Here is a 16,422-nt window from a genome sequence, read left to right as displayed (position 1 = left end):
CCAGAGAGAAATGAAGCGATTCTGCCAGAGCAGAGAGTGGGACCCTGGGCTCTTGACCCCAAGCCTCGGGTTCCCATCCATCCATCGGATGAAGGAAACTTCTCCATCATCCTCAATACAAGTTTTTCTTTTAAAATCTTAGAGCTTCTTTTGAAAAGTCCCCAGATAGCTTCGCAGAGGATCTCAGTCCTCCTAAGATGCTGCAGATGTCCTGGAGAGCTCCTTTCCCAGCTGCACAAAAGCCCTTTCTGCACACATTGCTCCCTGCTCACGTCTTCCTTCTCACCCACTCTCTTCTGGAAAGCCTGGGAACAAGGCTCCTCCCCCACGCAGGCCAAGCCTTGCTGGGCCCCCCTGTGAAGCCAGGGCCCCGTATATCTCTGCATCCAGAGCCTGGCCCTGCCCCCCACCACAGCCACCGAGGTGCTATGCAGAGCTGGGGGGTTTACACACACCCGGCTGGGGCCCTCACCTTCAACTGTGCTGTGCCTCAGTTTTCCTCTCTGTTAAAGGGACTCATTTCCTAAGGCTAATAATAATAATAAGGCTAATATTCCTTTTCAGCCGCTTTCAGGTGAGGGCTAAATGAAACAAGATATAAACTCTGTCGTAAGGTATAAAATGCTATAATTAATGACTCATTCCCTCCTTCACTGTGTGGGCAGACCTTATCCTCCCTCCTTTAAAGCCAATTCACAGCTGTTCTTCAGGGACCATTTCCTTAAAAGTTAGCTTCATCTACTCCAGCACATGGCGCCCACTTCCTCTTCTCAGAGCAGTGCTCCTGGAGGAGCATTAGACTTGGCACAGAGATCATAAAAGCACAAATAACATTTAGATACACCTCTTCATGGTGTATAGCCCTTCCTGTGGGTTATCTAATTTAACCCTTCCAACAACCCGGTGAGATAGATACTATTATCTTCTTGTTTTGTACACAAAACAAAACAAAAAAGCAAAAAAACAAAAATCAAGACCCAGAGAGGTTAATTAACTTGCCCAAGGTCACACAGCAGGTGGATGGCTGAGCTGAGAATCAAATTCCGGCAGTTTGACTTCAGAGTTCTTACTCCTCCTCTTCTTCTTCTTCTTCTTCTTCTTCTTCTTCTTCTTCTTCTTCTTCTTCTTCTTCTTCTTCTTCTTTATTTATTTTATTTATTTATTTTATTTTTTTACTCTTAACCACTGTGTTCTGGGGCCAATCCCCCACCCCTGACCAATCCAACTCGGTGTCCTGGGGTGGGGTCCAGACATCTTTATTTCTAGCAAGCTCTTCAGAGGGTGGTGATGCTTGGCTGTTTGGCAGTGGCTGCCCCCTAGTGCTTCGTTGTCTGTTCCACTTGCTTGGTACTTAGCGGTTAAATAATGACTTAACCTGCCCTCCGGAGCTGGTCTCCCTTGCAAGGGTGGGGTCTCTCTTACACATCCCTTAGCAGGGAGCCGAGCTGTAGAATTTACTTATTCGGGTGCATTTTGTTCCCCTGGCCCTTTATCTTTGTTTCCTTCCAGCATTAGGTGGGGAGGTTGTTACCCAAACTGATTCCCAATCTGGCTGTTCCTGCCTTGTCCCCTCAGGATGGGAGTCTGCAGTGCCCAACCTGTAAGACCATCTATGGAGTGAAGACAGGCACTCAGCCCCCGGGGAAGATGGAGTACCACCTCATCCCTCACTCCCTGCCCGGCCACCCCGACTGCAAGACCATCCGGATCATCTACAGCATTCCTCCCGGCATTCAGGTGCGCTCACTCTCGGCTGCTGGCAGGTTTGGTTTGGTTTTATTTTGTTTAGGTTTGCATGTTGGCAGATAATATGTGTGTCTTAATCTGTTCAGGCCACTGTAACAAAACACCACAGACTGGGTGGCTTTGAAACAACAGGAAGTCATTTCTCAAAGTTCTGGAGGCTGGGAAGTCCAAGGTCAAGGTGCCGGCAGATTCACTGTCTGGGGACGCCTGGGTGGCTCAGTTGGTTAGGGGACTGCCTTGGGCTTAGGTCATGATCCCAGAGTCCCGAGAATGAGTCCCACATCAGGGTCCCAGCTCAGCAAGAGAGTCTGCTTCTCCCTCTGACCCTCTCCGCTCTCCTGTTCTCTCAAATAAATATAATATTAAAAAAAAATAATGATTCACTGTCTGGTAAGGGCCTGTCTCCTAGTTCATAGATGTCTTTTTGCTGTGTCCTTATGGGAGGGTCAGGGGGCTCTCTGGGGTCTCTTTAGAAGGGCGCTGATGCCATTCGGGAGGATTCATCTTATCCTACCCCCCACCAAGGTCCTTCCTCCAAAAAATACCATCACCTTCGGGGTTAGATTTCAACCCATTAATTTCGGGGGGACACAGTCTTTCAGTCTATAGCACTCCACCCCGCCCGTCCTTGCGTGCAAAAGGTGTTCTAGTTCAGTGAGTTAAGACTCACTCCATCATCAACTTGAAAGTCTAAATCCAAGGTCTGGCCTCCAGACCATGTAGACCAGAGGTGGGAGAGACCCCACGTACAAGTTCCTCTCCAGCTGGGAACCCGTGAAACCGAACAGGTTATGTCGTGGTGCCCCCAGGACCTGGATTGGTGTCCTTGTGAAAAAAGGCCCAGGGACCCCTCCCCAACCCCTTGCCACATGGAGGCCACAGGGAGAAGACAGACACCTGTGAACCAGGAAGGGGGCACTCAGTAGATATTGGGTCTGTTGGTCCTTGGACTTCCCAGCCTCCAAAACTGTGAGAAATACACTTCTGTTGTTTAAGCCACGCTGTCTGTGGTATTTGGTTAGGGCAGCCCGAGAGGTCTAAGGTAATTTTATACTATGAAAAGTTTCCTTTCTCCCATCGACACGGTCTCACCCCCTGCCCCCAACCTTCCACCGTTGTGCTTACTTTCTTATGTGTCTCCCGGCTTTCTCTCTACCTGCACAGAAAAGATCGGTTCCATCCCATCCATCCGTACACAAAAGATGACATATGAGACACCCTGTTCTGCACTCTGCATTTTTCAATTAAAATATAGTTTGTAGATCTTCCCTTGTCAGTATATCTTCCTCGTTCCTTCTTCGCTCTGGGTGATAATCCATCATATAAATGTACCATAATTTCTATTCAACAGTCTCCATTTGATGGGCATATGGATTGTTTCCAATCTTTCACTACAACAAATAATGCCGTAGGGAATAACCTTGTATGCCTGTGAGTATGTCTGTACAATAATTTTCCAGAAGCAGAATTTTTTTTGTCAAATCGTATTTGCATTTAATATTTGATAGATGTTCCCTGCCTTTGATTTTTGGGGACACTTCTCTCCTCTTTCGATTCTTTGAAAGATAGTCCTAAGGAGCAAATTGAACAATATTCTTGCCAGTAAATACAAATGCGTTCCTTCCTTCACACATTAAAGGTTTTCCTAAATGATCTAGGGGACTTATTGGATTCATTTATTGGGCAAATATTTATTAGTTCGCTCTTCCTTTCTCCCCCCTCCTTGCCTTCTTCCATTTTGTCTCTCTCTCTCTCTTTTTTTAAGATTTTATTTATTTATTTGAGTGAGAGAAAGAGAGAGAGCATGAGCAGGGGGAAGGGCAGAAGGAGAGGGAAAAGCAGACTTCCCGCTGAGCAGGGAGTCCCGGTGCGGGGCTTGATTCTGGGACCCCGAGATCAGGACGTGAGCTGAAGGCAGACGCTTAACCAATTGAGCCACCCAGGTGCCCCTGTCTCTTATTTAACAAATACTGGAAGATGGATGATGGGCCAGGAGCTTTCTAGGTGCTAGAGAAACAATGGTGAACAAAATGGACAGTCCTTGCTCCCCTGATGTCCCAACTCTAGGGGGATGAGGAAGACAACACAGATGCACATTCAAGTTTCTTCCAACTGATGATAAGTCACGTGGAAGAAATAAAACGGGGGGTGGGGTGATGACAGTCTGTAAAAGAATTGAATAAAAACCTTACCAGCCAGTCTGGGAAAATAGATACACATCAAGAAACCGTAGAGCCAAACACGGTGTGCACTGATAAATGCTATGGGAGGCCACACAGGGTCTCCAAAGTCTGGCAGACCTGGGTTCTGACCAATGGCTGGCTCCTTATTGGCTGGGACTTTGGACGACCACTTGACCTTTCTGAGCTCAGCTGTACAGCTAGGAACCCCCTGTGCACGTTGTGGTTTTGGGCACAGGGCTCCTGTGCTGAGTGCCTAGTCACCGGTGTTAGCTGAAGATGCTGCTTGTCATAAGGAAGAGGGCTTATGTCTGTCTGTCTGTCTGGGAGGGCTGGGAAGAGAATTTCCAGTGCAGGGGACATGGTAGTAGGGCCTTAAGAGCCATGAAGAAATGGAAAGCATTGGTAGTGGGAGGACACAGCGGGGTTGTAGCGGAGAAGTGTTGGAGGCCCACGAGGAAGAGCTTAATTTGGGGCTTATGACTTGCATAGGTGGGATGGGAGGGGGGCGCATGAAGGATGGAGAAGACGACACCCTGAAGGGGGACCGCGGCCAGGCTGAGGAAGGACGCCAGCCTGTGTACTTGCCAGGCTGTGGGGAGCCCTGGGAGGCTGCTGGGCACGACTAGCATGATGGGAAGTTGTGCAGTTGGGAATGCAGTTCAGGAAGGCCAGCCCAGCAGGAGAAGTTAGTGGCTGCTCCGGTCCTGGGGCCCAAACATGGGAGGTGCTGGGGCCCGGCCGGCCGTGGTGGCAAGTAGAACAACGTGCTGAAGGGGGGCGGGGGGGGTGCAACTATCTCACAGGAGGCTCTTTTCCCGGCCTCCGGAATTAAAGAACGGATAGGTGGCACCAAGGGGTAGAGGAGCTCCAAACCTGTGTCAAGGGAAATGCACCTCTCTGGGGTCAGGGCAGCTGCTCCGTAGACACACCCCTGAGAGTCTGCAGCAGGACGCCCAGGGCCACGTCTGCCCCCATCCCCTGAGACTCCCAGAGACCCCACAGGCTTGAGCTTCCAAGAAGAGTGGAGAACTTGAAGCTCTGCCTTCAGAGAACGATTCCCTGGGGGAGAGACTGTGATGGGGGGGTGGGAGGCAGAGTCGTGACTGTTCTGCTTAGCGACAGGCCGGGAGCACGCAGCCTTGCTGGGTCCGAGCCAGGCAGGTGTCTGTGTTGGTCGCACCCCAGGAACATCCCAGGCCGGCGAGGCTCGGGCAGAGCTGTGGTGGAAATTGGCCCTTCCGTTTGGCAGCCTGGCCAACAAACAGCGGTGGCCGTGAGCGTGTTGTAAATGTGGAATGATGTCACATGAACATGAAACTCAGGGCTGTCAGGTCCTGCATCTCCAAGAAGACAGTGTTGCGGGGCGCCTGGGTGGCTCAGTCCATAAGCCTCTGCCTTCTGCTCAGGTCATGATCCTGGGGTCCTGGGATGGAGCCCCGCACGGGCTCCCTGCTCAGTGGGGAGCCCATTTCTCCCTCTCCCACTCCCCCTGCTTGTGTTCCCTCTCTCTCTGTAAAATAAATAAAATCTTTAAAATAAAAGAAGATGGTGTTGTCTCTCTCAGATGCCCACAGGGACCTTTCCCTTCTCTGATAGTGTACTTATTCAGTTTGTGAAACTATAGATGATCTTGTTCTACCCCATTAAAATTTTATTTATTTATTTATTTAATTTTAGAAAAGATTTTATTTATTTATTTGACAGAGAGAGAGAGAGAGAGAGACAGCGAGAGCGGGAACACAAGCAGGGGAAGTGGGAGAGGGAGAAACAGCTTCTCGCTGAGCAGGAAGCCCGATACGGGCCTGGGATCATGACCTAAGCCGAAGGCAGATGCTTATGGACTGAGCCACCCAGGGGCTCCTTAAAATTCTTTTTTAAATCAAAGGATTTTAACATCAATTTGGAATCACATCCATTATTTAAAAAAAAAAAACAACAAAACCTTAAGTCTATATTTTCTTTCAGTTTTGTCATTCACGCATTCATTCACTCATTCACTTACTTTTTTTTTTTTAAGATTTTATTTATTTATTTGATAGACTGAGATTACAAGTAGTCAGAGAGGCAGTCAGGGAGAGAGGAGGAAGCAGGCTCCCCGCTGAGCAGAGAGCCCAATGCAGGGCTCCATCCCAGGACCTTGAGACCATGACCTGAGCCGAAGGCAGAGGCTTTAACCCACTGAGCCACCCAGGCACCCCATCGTTCATTCATTTTTTTCAGCCAGAACTCATTTACCATTTGTAGGATACCTTGTGCCAGGAGCTGTGTGGAATTATCATTATTATATTGGCTTCGTCTAAAAGGGATTTTTCAAGGGCTCCCACAGACCCTCAGGGGGTCAGAGATGCTCAGAAATTATAAGCAGACATTTGTGTGTGGACGGGGATGGGTTGGGGGAAGTATGTGCCGTGGTCCTGGCAGAAAATCCCGCTGTTTTCGTGAGTTGCTCAGGGGGCCTGTGGACGCATTCTGGACCCTGATTAGGAAGCCTGGGTTCTGGGTGAATTCTGCATCAGTTCCTTTCCCACTCAGCCCCAGGAGACTGCTTGCCTAATTGGGGTATTGGTGAACCCCCACGGTCACTGCAGCGTTATTCACAATAGCCAAGGCAGAGAAGAAACCTAAGATAAGGGTCCATCAGTGGATGAACAGATAAAGAAGAGGATAGCACGGCCCCTGGCTTGGAGGCACTTTCGTGATTCTGAGTAGTCTGGAGGTAAACAGTTCAGTGTGCCCTAGGAAACCTGGACTTAAGTTTGGGCAAAGCTGTTGGAGGAGCCTTGTAACCTCTCTAGGCTGCAGGTTTTCTTCTTTTGTAAAAGCAAACAGCCAGCATAGCTGATGGGTGATGATGATGAACATTTACCGAGTCTTACTATGCCCGGGGGCCAAGCACACTTAACATTCGTATTCTCCCTATTTAGCAGACAGGGGACCAACACCCCAAGAGAGGGCTCCAGCCAGCACCTCTGGGAGGTGGCAGCTCTGGGTCCAGACCCGGGTCTAAAGACTTCACTGTGCATGCATCACACTGCTCCTGTCACAGCTTTGCGATCTGTTTCTGCCTAGACACTACGACCCTTATTATTGTCATCATTATTTGCATTTGTCACAGTCTGTGTCCCTTCATTAAAAGTATTTTGAAAACTTGGGCATCTGGGTGGCTCAGTCGTTAAGTGTCTGCCTTTGGCTCAGGTCATGATCCCGGGGTCATGGGATCGAGCCCCACATCTGGCTCCCTGCTCAGCGGGGAGTCTGCTTCTCCCTCTCCCACTCTCCCTGCTTGTGTTCCTTCTCTCTCTGTTCTCCCTCTGTCAAATAAATAAAATATTTTTAAAAAGTTTTTTGAAAACTTGTCTACGGCCATACCCCCCCTCCCCCCACCCCCCTGCCGAAGGGGCCCGATCTCGTCTGAAAACTGCTCTTGGCTGTATTTCTTTCTGCTTTCAGGGGCCAGAACACCCAAATCCCGGGAAGAGTTTCAGCGCCCGTGGCTTCCCACGACACTGCTACCTTCCAGACAGCGAGAAAGGGAGAAAAGTAAGAGCGGGCATCTGGGTGGGGTGGGGGAGGATTTCCTTCTATGTTAGGACCCCAGGTTTTGCTTCCTGCCATGCACAGGCTAAAAAGCGCGGGGTCTCTTTTTACTCTAAATGCACATGGTAGCTAAGGCCATATTTGAGTCAGCCATAGGTAAGGGTGGGTATGATTAGAATTTTTTCTCTTGCAGGGGTGTGGGGGCAGGGTTTTTTTCTCTCCTGGATAATACCAGCAATAATTCATCTATTTTAGGATCCCTTTCTCTCACGCTTTGCTGCTTATTAGCTGCTGGTCCTGGGATCAGCACCAGGGCCACACCTAGAAGCCAGGGAGAAATGCAGAACCTTGGAACCTGCTTCATTTTAACAAGATCCCAGGTGATCTGACAGCACATTAAAGCTTCAAAGGCACTGCTCTGGGGCAGGGATCTTAATTTGGGGGAGATTACTTTTTTTATAATGTGCTTTTGTATTCTATGATGGCCCCAAAAAGGCAGAGGGAAAAATCACTGGGTTTCTGGGTTCCCAGTGATTCGTGGTCCGGCTTCAGTGGTTCTATAAATTATAAAGTTAGAATAAAGTTTTTATGTTCATTTTTCTGTGGCAAAGGCCAGAAAGTCATTGAATTTTCTAAAACTTGCCTAATCTCAAAAAGGATAAGAACCGTTGATCTAGGGGGGTGTTGTGCCCCTTTATGTGGGGTGCTGGGGGGCAGTGTTGGACAAGAAGTGGATTTTATTTTATAAGATTTTATTTTATTTGTTTGTGAGAGAGAGCATGAGCAGGGGGAGGGGGAGTGGAGGGAGTAGGAGAGGGTCAGAGGGAGAGGGAGAAGCAGGCTCCCTGCTGAGCTGGGAGCCCAATGTGGGGCTTGATCCTAGGACCCTGAGATCATGACCTGAGCCGAAGGCAGACACTTAACTGACTGAGCCACCCAGGCGCCCCCCAAGGGGTGGATTTCAGCTAGCTTTCTCCAGGTCACGCTGTGTAACAAACAACCTCAGTCTCAGAGGTGACTTCAACAAATGTTTATCTCTCATGCACTTAACATGCCAGTGGCTGTGGCTTGTTTGCTGCTGTGAGTCTGCTCAGTCTGCCCATGTGGCTCCATGTCCTGGAATCCGGGGTGAAGAAGCAGCCTTTCTGTGATCTATGCCCATCCCACAGAACGGGGCCGAGGACCAAGAGAGAATCCAAGTGACACTGTACAACCCTACAATTCCCTAGAATTGTGCCTGAAAGCTTCTTGCTTCTAGTCATGTGTCACCGAGCCCAACAAGTCATGGGCACTACACAGGCAATGAGGTCATGAACTTTCCAGAAGTGGCCCCTTGGGTCCCATGGCAAAGGGTATGGCTGTGTTTTCCTCTTACAGAGGAGAAAGCAGATCTTTTGGAACAGTGAGAAAATCAACCATAATGTGAAGATGTGCCCAGTGCGGGATCCTTAGATTAGGAGTCAGGGTTAGGCCTGATACCTGTTTGCTCTGAACAGACACATGTCGGTACCTGAGCCCCAGATGGACCGTCCCAGCTGCTGGCTAAACATGTCCATTGTAAACTCCTACTGCTAAAACTTAAACCTTCTTGCCAAGAGCTGTTCCTCTTCCAAGCATTGTTCCCATGTTAATGATATACCCAGGATCCCTGGGACCCAGACTGGACAAGTTAGTGATTTCTTGTTCTGAATGACCACCCTGTTCAGAGCATTTACCCATGAACTGCCCACTAAACCACTTGACTCCTTTTCTTTTCTTTTCTTTCTTTCTTTCTTTCTTTCTTTCTTTCTTTCTTTCTTTCTTTCTTTCTTTCTTTTTCTTTCTTTCTTTCTTTCTTTCTTTTTTTTTTTGTTTTTTAAGATTTTATTTATTTATTTGGCAGAGATCACAAGTAGGCAGAGAGGCAGGCAGAGAGAGAGGAGGAAGTAGGCTCCCCGCTGAGCAGAGAGCCCGATGTGGGTCTCGATCCCAAGACCCTGAGACCCTGACCTGAGCCAAAGGCAGAGGCTTTAACCCACTGAGCCACCCAGGCACCCCACTTGAGTCCTTTTCTAATCCTGCCGCTGCCAACCTAGTAAATACTTCAGTCTTTCACCTGTCACCGGGTTAAGTATCCTTTTTTGAAAGTAGGCTCCATGCCCAGCATAGAGCCCAGTGTGGGGCTAGAACTCACAGCCCTGAGATCAAGACCTGAGCTGAGACCAAGAGTCGGAGGCTTAACAGACCGAGTCACCTTGTAGCCTCCCAGGTTAGGTAACCAAAAGCACAATTTCTAGCATCAAGCTGTTTGTTGATAAGAAATAAACTGGAAAAAAAAAAAAACCAAAAAATTGTTCTGATATCCTTCCCTTCCTTCTTTATAATGTGCTGTCTTCTTAGCTTGGCACACAGACCTACTACAGTGTGGGTCTAAGCCTTCCCCTCACACTAATTCCTCACCTCTATCCTTCATTTGTCTGCTGGTCGGGGGCCCTAACCTTGGACTCTTGCACAGCAAGGTAATAAGACCATGGGTTTGGGAGCCGGACTGGCCTCGGACAGAGTCCTAGTTCTGCATTTACCAGATGTGGGGACTGGCATAAAAGATTAACATTCTGAAGTCTTAGTTTCCGGATCTATAAAACAGTGGTGACAATTTCTATCTGCATGGACAGGATGTTGTAAAAATTAAATGAAAGTAGCATTTCTAAAATGCCCAGGGTGTTGACAGCTGTTGTTGTAATCACATGTGCTTTGGCTCATATTTATTTGTTGTGTCTTCATGTCCTTTTCTACTGATACACAGGTGACTCTTTAATAACTCAGGGGTCGGGGTGCTGGCCCCCATCCTCCTGAAGTTGATATCCAAATATAACTTTGTTAAGAAAAGATTTATTTGAGAGAGCAGGGGGCGGAGTGAGAAAGAGAGAGAGAAAGAGAGAGAGTAGGAGGAGGAGCGGAGGGAAAGAATCCTCAAGCAGATGCCCCAGATGAGAGCAGAACCCTATGCAGGGCTCCATCCCAGGACCCTGAGATCATGACCTGAGCTGAAATCAAGAGTCACATGCTCAACCGACGGAGTCACCCAAGTGCCCCGTGGTAGTCCTTTTTGGAATCCCGGGCATTTTCATCAGGTGCTTTCTTCATGCTGGACAGGGTCTTACTCAACAAAATTTTTTTTTAAGATTTTATTTATTTATTTGACAGACAGAGATCACAAGTAGGCAGAGAGGCAGGCAGAGAGAGAGAGGAGGAAGCAGGCTCCCTGCTGAGCAGAGAGCCCATTGTGGGGCTCCATCCCAGGACCCTGGGATCATGACCTGAGCCAAAGTCAGAGGCTTTAACCCACTGAGCCACCCAGGCGCCCACTCAATGACAATTTTTAAAAATTTAGCTGAATTAGAACATTCTGCAAGCCCTAACACCTCACCGGGCCTCACCTATTAAATAGAGACGATAATAACCCCTGCCAGATCTGCCTGCAGGTGGACTTGTGAGGACCAGGTTAGCAAACAAATACAAAATAGCCTGGTAGAGGCATGCCTGGGTGGCTTCGTCGTTAAGCGTCTGCCATCAGCTCAGGTCGTGATCCCGGGGTCCTGGGACCGAACCCCGCATCGGGCTCCCTGCTCAGCGAGGAGCCTGCTTTTCCCCTTCCCTCTGTCTGCCAATCCCCCTGCTTGTGTGCGCGCTGTCTGTCAAAAAAATAAAATCTTTAAAAAAAAAAAAAGCCTGATGTCACAGCATTTCCAACCCCATCCCTGGAGAGCCATGGCACGTCTTTAGCTGCGTGTGCTCTAATACTACATTTGGGGGGTGGGAGGAGAGGGCACAGCTTCAGAAGCTCTAGGGTCATAAGTTCCTTGAAGTCCTAGGTCCTATCTTTTAACCGTGTTGCTGGCAGCTAATGTTTGTGGAGTAGCGTGAGTCAGTCTCTGCTGTGAAAGTGCTGGTAACATTTAGCAGATCATAGCATCACCATTTCGTAAGTGAGGAAATTAAGGCTCAGAAAGGTGATTGTCACCAAGTTCACACAGTTCACCAGTGACAGTGACAGGGACAGAACCAACACTTAACTCGCACCTCCCTAACTCTACACCCAAACTCTTTCTTTTCACTGTGCTGCTTGGGGCATCATGATGCCAATAGAGGTGGACCCTTGGGAAGGCTCTACTGTCCAAGGCATAGTCTTTGACCAACATTAAATGTCTGCCTTTGGTCTCTTGCCTTGACTGGCTTAGGTGCTGAAGCTGCTGCTTGTGGCCTGGGATCGCCGCCTCATCTTTGCCATTGGTACCTCCAGCACCACGGGCGAGTCAGACACCGTGATCTGGAATGAGGTCCACCACAAGACAGAGTTTGGCTCTAATCTCACAGGTCACGGCTACCCGGATGCCAATTACCTGGATAACGTGTTGGCCGAACTGGCTGCCCAGGGCATTTCTGAGGACAGCACTGCTCAGGAGAAGGACTGAGCTGGGGTTGGGTTGGGGGGTCTATGGGCTAGGAGGGGCAATGGGGACCACAGGGCAGGAAGTGGGAGAGTCAAGGTGGAAGTTGATGCCATGCCCTCCCGACTCCTTCATCTCCCCTTCTGTCCTGTCCCCATCCCCCATCCCTCCTGGCCACAGTGGGGGAGGGAGATTGAGTAAGGTGACGTCATTCATAACCCTCATCCACCACAAAGGAAACATGGGATGAGGGCTGTCCTTGGTCTGTCCCCATGGAGTTTTCGGTGCTGGGTAGGCAAGAACCCCCCACCCCCCTAAGCAGGGGGCATGGTCAGCACACTTAGGGTATGGACAGTGCAAGGGCACTCCATACCCTGGCCTTGTGAAGCCTGAGGTTCAGTACCTTAGCTGGCTTCTTGCTGCTTCCACTCTCCTTTGAGAGCGGAGTTTCTGCTTTTCTCTCCTCCTCTGGAGGCGAGGAGCTCTCACTGTGCAAGATTGGGGGGAAAGGGGTGAACCGCTAAACTGCTGTGACATCAGAAATCAATGCCTCGTTGTACAGCAAGGAAGCACTTCCCGCCATGAGGGTCAGGGAAGCAAAGGTTTCTGGGAGCACATTCAGCTCTCATCATAGTCCCTGGCTTCTCTGAGCCCTCCCTCCTCACGTTTTTGACCTGTCCAAAGAGGCATCTGGTTTTCTTGTGTGGATGGATGGACTCTGGGATTCCTCTCTGGGGTGGCATCCCTTGATGTTTCCAGCCCCTCTCTGATCAGACCAGAGTCTGCATCCCACTTAGCATCTGAACTGTCCTCAGGGAGAGGAGCCCATAGCCTTCTTCCCAACTCATCCCAGACCAGCTCAAAGATTCCATGAGTTTCATCAAGTCACTGTGAGTAGAGCCCATGTTAGGCTCTGTGCCATCTGTGTATGTGCATATCTGTGTGTGTGCGTGTGTGCACCACTGGGCCAGGTTGGTGGACAGTACCATCCTGTTCTCCCATCCTTTTTGCAAACTGTCAAACTCCAGTTCTGATGGGGTCAAACAATCAGGCTGTGGTTCCTTAACCTTCCTCACCCTTTGCAACCCATCCCATAGTAAACTTAGACCCAGATGGTAACGATCATGCATCTTACCAGATGCCCCAGGGAACTGTGCTTGGGGAGACGTGTAAGGTGAGGGCTGGATTGACCCCTTTTAATATCTCTTTCAAGATCGGATCTAACCAATTCACCCAGTCTTGTTTCTATGAGGGCTTTGATTTGTCTCCATGCACATTTGCTAATCAGAGCCCCGAGGTGGTGCTGGAACCCCTCATCTATCACAGATTGAGCTGGAGCATGGAGGGAGACTTTTCAGCTCATTCCTAACAGGGCTGGGACCACATCGTGGTCCAGTCCAACCTGCGTTTGGGTTGTGTCCCAAGACTCTTGTCTATACCCTCTCCAGCATTCCTCTTGCTTTCCACTTCTCTTAAGGAATGAATTGGGGGTCAGGGAGGAGAGAAGGGGGATCAAGAAGGGAAACCCAAATCTCCCTTAGAAAGTGGGTTCTTTGAACTATGTGTTTGGGGGAAGTTCCTCTGGATACTAATTTGAATTTATATACCTCATGTTTTGGGGGTTTGACGTATATATATCCATATATATTTCATAATATTTGGAAGGTTTTTGATGCTAGAAAAATGAAACAAAAGAACCTTCAGAAATGGTACTTAAGTTAGAACCCGAAGCCAGGCTTTCCTGCGAACTGGCTCCGTAGCTGCTTGCTGTTCGCCCGCAGCCGTTTTCACATTGATGGGACCAGTGGATTCACCTGAGAGTCACCCAGTTCCTTGGGACATGCTGGCGCTGAGCCTTTCTTCATTCTCCAGATGGCTATCAGGATGCTAACTGGCTCCAGCAGAGGGAGCTCTGACAGGAGGAACTGTTTCCGACACCCTCGGTCCGATTTCTCCTGTCGGCCACCTGCCATCTTATCTTACCAGTGGACCAGGACATAGGGCCTGAGTTCATGGCTCCACAGGGCACAGTTTCCTACCACAGTCGGGAGGAAACATCTGAACTCAGTGGAAGGGACCTTGCTGCGGTGTTTAATATCACACCCACCCCCTGACCTTTGCCAGGCTACGGTGTACCAGAGATGGTGGAAGAGCCTCACTGGAGACCTAGTCCCATCCCCGCCTTCAGCGGGAGACCCGGGTCAGGGGTCTGCCGAGCTTCTCACCCACGGGGCTGAGGAAAGGGGTTGAGGGTCAGTGGGTAGAAATACACAGCTGTGGAGTAGGTGGGGAGAGGAAGAAAATACACCCTGACCACTGGCAAAGGGCAGCCGGGAGAGGCTGGTTTCCCTGCAGTAGGCAGAAGAAGGGACAGGTGGGAAGGGGACAGCTGAATGAAGAAGGGAGAGGACTCTGAGAATGGACCAGGCAGGTAGGGTGCCAGGGGCAATTCCTCTTTCAAGATAAGTCTTTGTACCTTCAAGACTTGCCCCTTAGGATGCTGACGATGTCTGCGCCCTGGTTCTCTTCCTCCCTGGGGTGCTCTGTGGGCATGATCTCACCCTCATGCTGCTCCTCTTGGGGGCTTTCTAGGCAGAAGGGGTCTTGACTCTCCTTTCTAACACTGTGCCAGGCAAGGCGTGGACGGGGTGTCCCTTTGCCCTTTCTCTGTGCCGGCCCGGAAAGGCACAGTCTCGGGCTCAGTGAGAACCCTGCCAGCAGGGGTCCTGAGCACCCACCCCTCCGACACAGGATGTTTTCCCATCATGGCTGTTCCTGCTGTGTCTCCTGGCCCATGAGGGGAATCCCATGCCTTTCCTTTCATGCACCAGCAGCCTACTTTGTCCCCTCCTGAGTCTGCAGGGATGACAAATGGGATTGCAGACAAACTCTGTCAGATGCCCATCCCTTAAAGGTTACTTGTGTATATGTGGTTGTGTGTGCCTTTGTGTTTCATACCCTTTCCCCCACCTTTTTTGTAAAACTTGGACTTCTCTGTGGTTTTACACTTGGTCAAAAGTACTCGTCCTGGTATTGCACTGTTGTGTGCATGAGAGGGTAGGGGACAGGCCCCGTGTGGTACAAGAAAGGGCCTTGTCCCCTTTTCTTGTCTGTGGTCACTGGCAATTGAGTGGGGGGTTTTCTGGGAGAGGGAAGGTGAATGTCCTAACCTAAATCTTCGTAACTGGTGTTTTGAAGTCCTTGGTGTTGCTCTGTGAGAGGACATCGCCACCTGGTGCTCATGAGGTGTATGTGCAGAACAATAAATGCAAGTGAACAAACCACAAATGGCTGTTAACCTTCTGCTTTGTGCAGATCAGGGCACCTAAATATGGGGCATGTGGGGCACCTTCCCTAATCTGTAAGCAACCACAAGACCAGAATGGGGGGGGGAGTCCTTCTCTTTTTTTTCTCCCAAATCTTTTGCAACCACACATTTGACCAGGGGACCTGGTTTGACTTCTAGTTCCTCTCAAGAACTAGACCGCACGGCAGGGGAAATTTAAATGAGTCTATGCGGAAAAGACCGCCTTAAAACACGAGGATGTTTGCTTCTTACAGTTCTCTCCACCTGACTACAATGTAGCGGATGTTTCAATAGTTTGCAAGCTCTTGTTTCTCAAGTAAATGTTTAGTATTAATCATCACCATACTAACACCAACACGAAATGCAAATACAAACCTGCCCTTTTCACCCAAATGTGTCGATTTCTGAGAATCTAGAGAGTGTTTTCGCGGAAGGTGGGGTTCATCTTTCCACATAGCCCAGCCTGAACTCCCCGGTCAGGACAGCAGAGCCCGGGAACTTCCCGCCCTGGGTTCTGACTTTGCAAAATGATGTGATGGCTGAAAACTGCAAACCCCCATGTTCTCATTTCCTGTAGGTGAGCAATTGGACAGCGTGATCCTTCAGTACACATTTTAATGCATATTTATGCGTAATTTTGTTAGAAATACAAGTTTGGGAAGAACTTCTATTTCAAAGGGCAGTTAGTGCATTAAAAGTCTGAGAGCCGTTAGCTGCACTTTGTCTCTCCGACTCAGTCGTCTTCAAGGAATTCTTGGGGAATTTGCAGAAAAGTGGTTAGTTCAGCTGAAACTCACCCACAAAACACCCAGAGGTTTAGGAGAATATTTTAATGTTTAAGTGGCAGGATTCAGAGCAGAGGTTGCCGAAATCAGTGTTGGTGGCTGGGCAGCCGGGAGAGGAGGGCTCACACTCCCAGGGAGACAAATGAGTAGTCTCCTTCCCATCTTCCCACAGGCTGGGATGCTACAGGCTCCTCAGAAGGATTTATGTAAGCCGAAACTCGTGATTGTGAATGTTAACAAGGCGAGGGCAGATTATCCTTCACAAAAATTAACTCATTTGTGGCATCTGATTCAGTGAAGGGATATTTAACTAATTAAAAATGTTGTAGAGAAGGGGTGCCTGGCTAGCTCAGACCATAGAGCATGTGGCACTTGATCTCAGGGTTTGTGAGTTCAAGCCCCATATTGGGAGTAGAGATTAGTCGATAAAAAAA

At 49.3% G+C, this 16,422-nt stretch overlaps 1 protein-coding gene across 1 annotated transcript in view; it reads left to right on the top strand.

Annotated features, from left to right (window-relative positions):
- LOC111149598 (deltex E3 ubiquitin ligase 4) overlaps positions 1-16,341 on the top strand; it is a 37,023-nt gene extending 20,682 nt beyond the window's left edge. The window contains exons 7-9 of the mRNA XM_022506738.1: positions 1,576-1,737; positions 7,380-7,469; positions 11,687-16,341. Coding sequence (XP_022362446.1) covers positions 1,576-1,737; positions 7,380-7,469; positions 11,687-11,920 — 486 coding nt within the window. The 3' untranslated portion in view covers positions 11,921-16,341. The remainder of the gene's footprint in view (positions 1-1,575; positions 1,738-7,379; positions 7,470-11,686) is intronic.
- Positions 16,342-16,422: the final 81 nt, after the last annotated feature.

This window comes from Enhydra lutris, unplaced genomic scaffold (genome assembly GCF_002288905.1).
Source record: "Enhydra lutris kenyoni isolate GAN:26980312 unplaced genomic scaffold, ASM228890v2 scaffoldscaffold22, whole genome shotgun sequence".
Taxonomy (NCBI): domain Eukaryota; kingdom Metazoa; phylum Chordata; class Mammalia; order Carnivora; family Mustelidae; genus Enhydra; species Enhydra lutris.
This window is presented reverse-complemented; position numbering and strand designations above follow the sequence as displayed.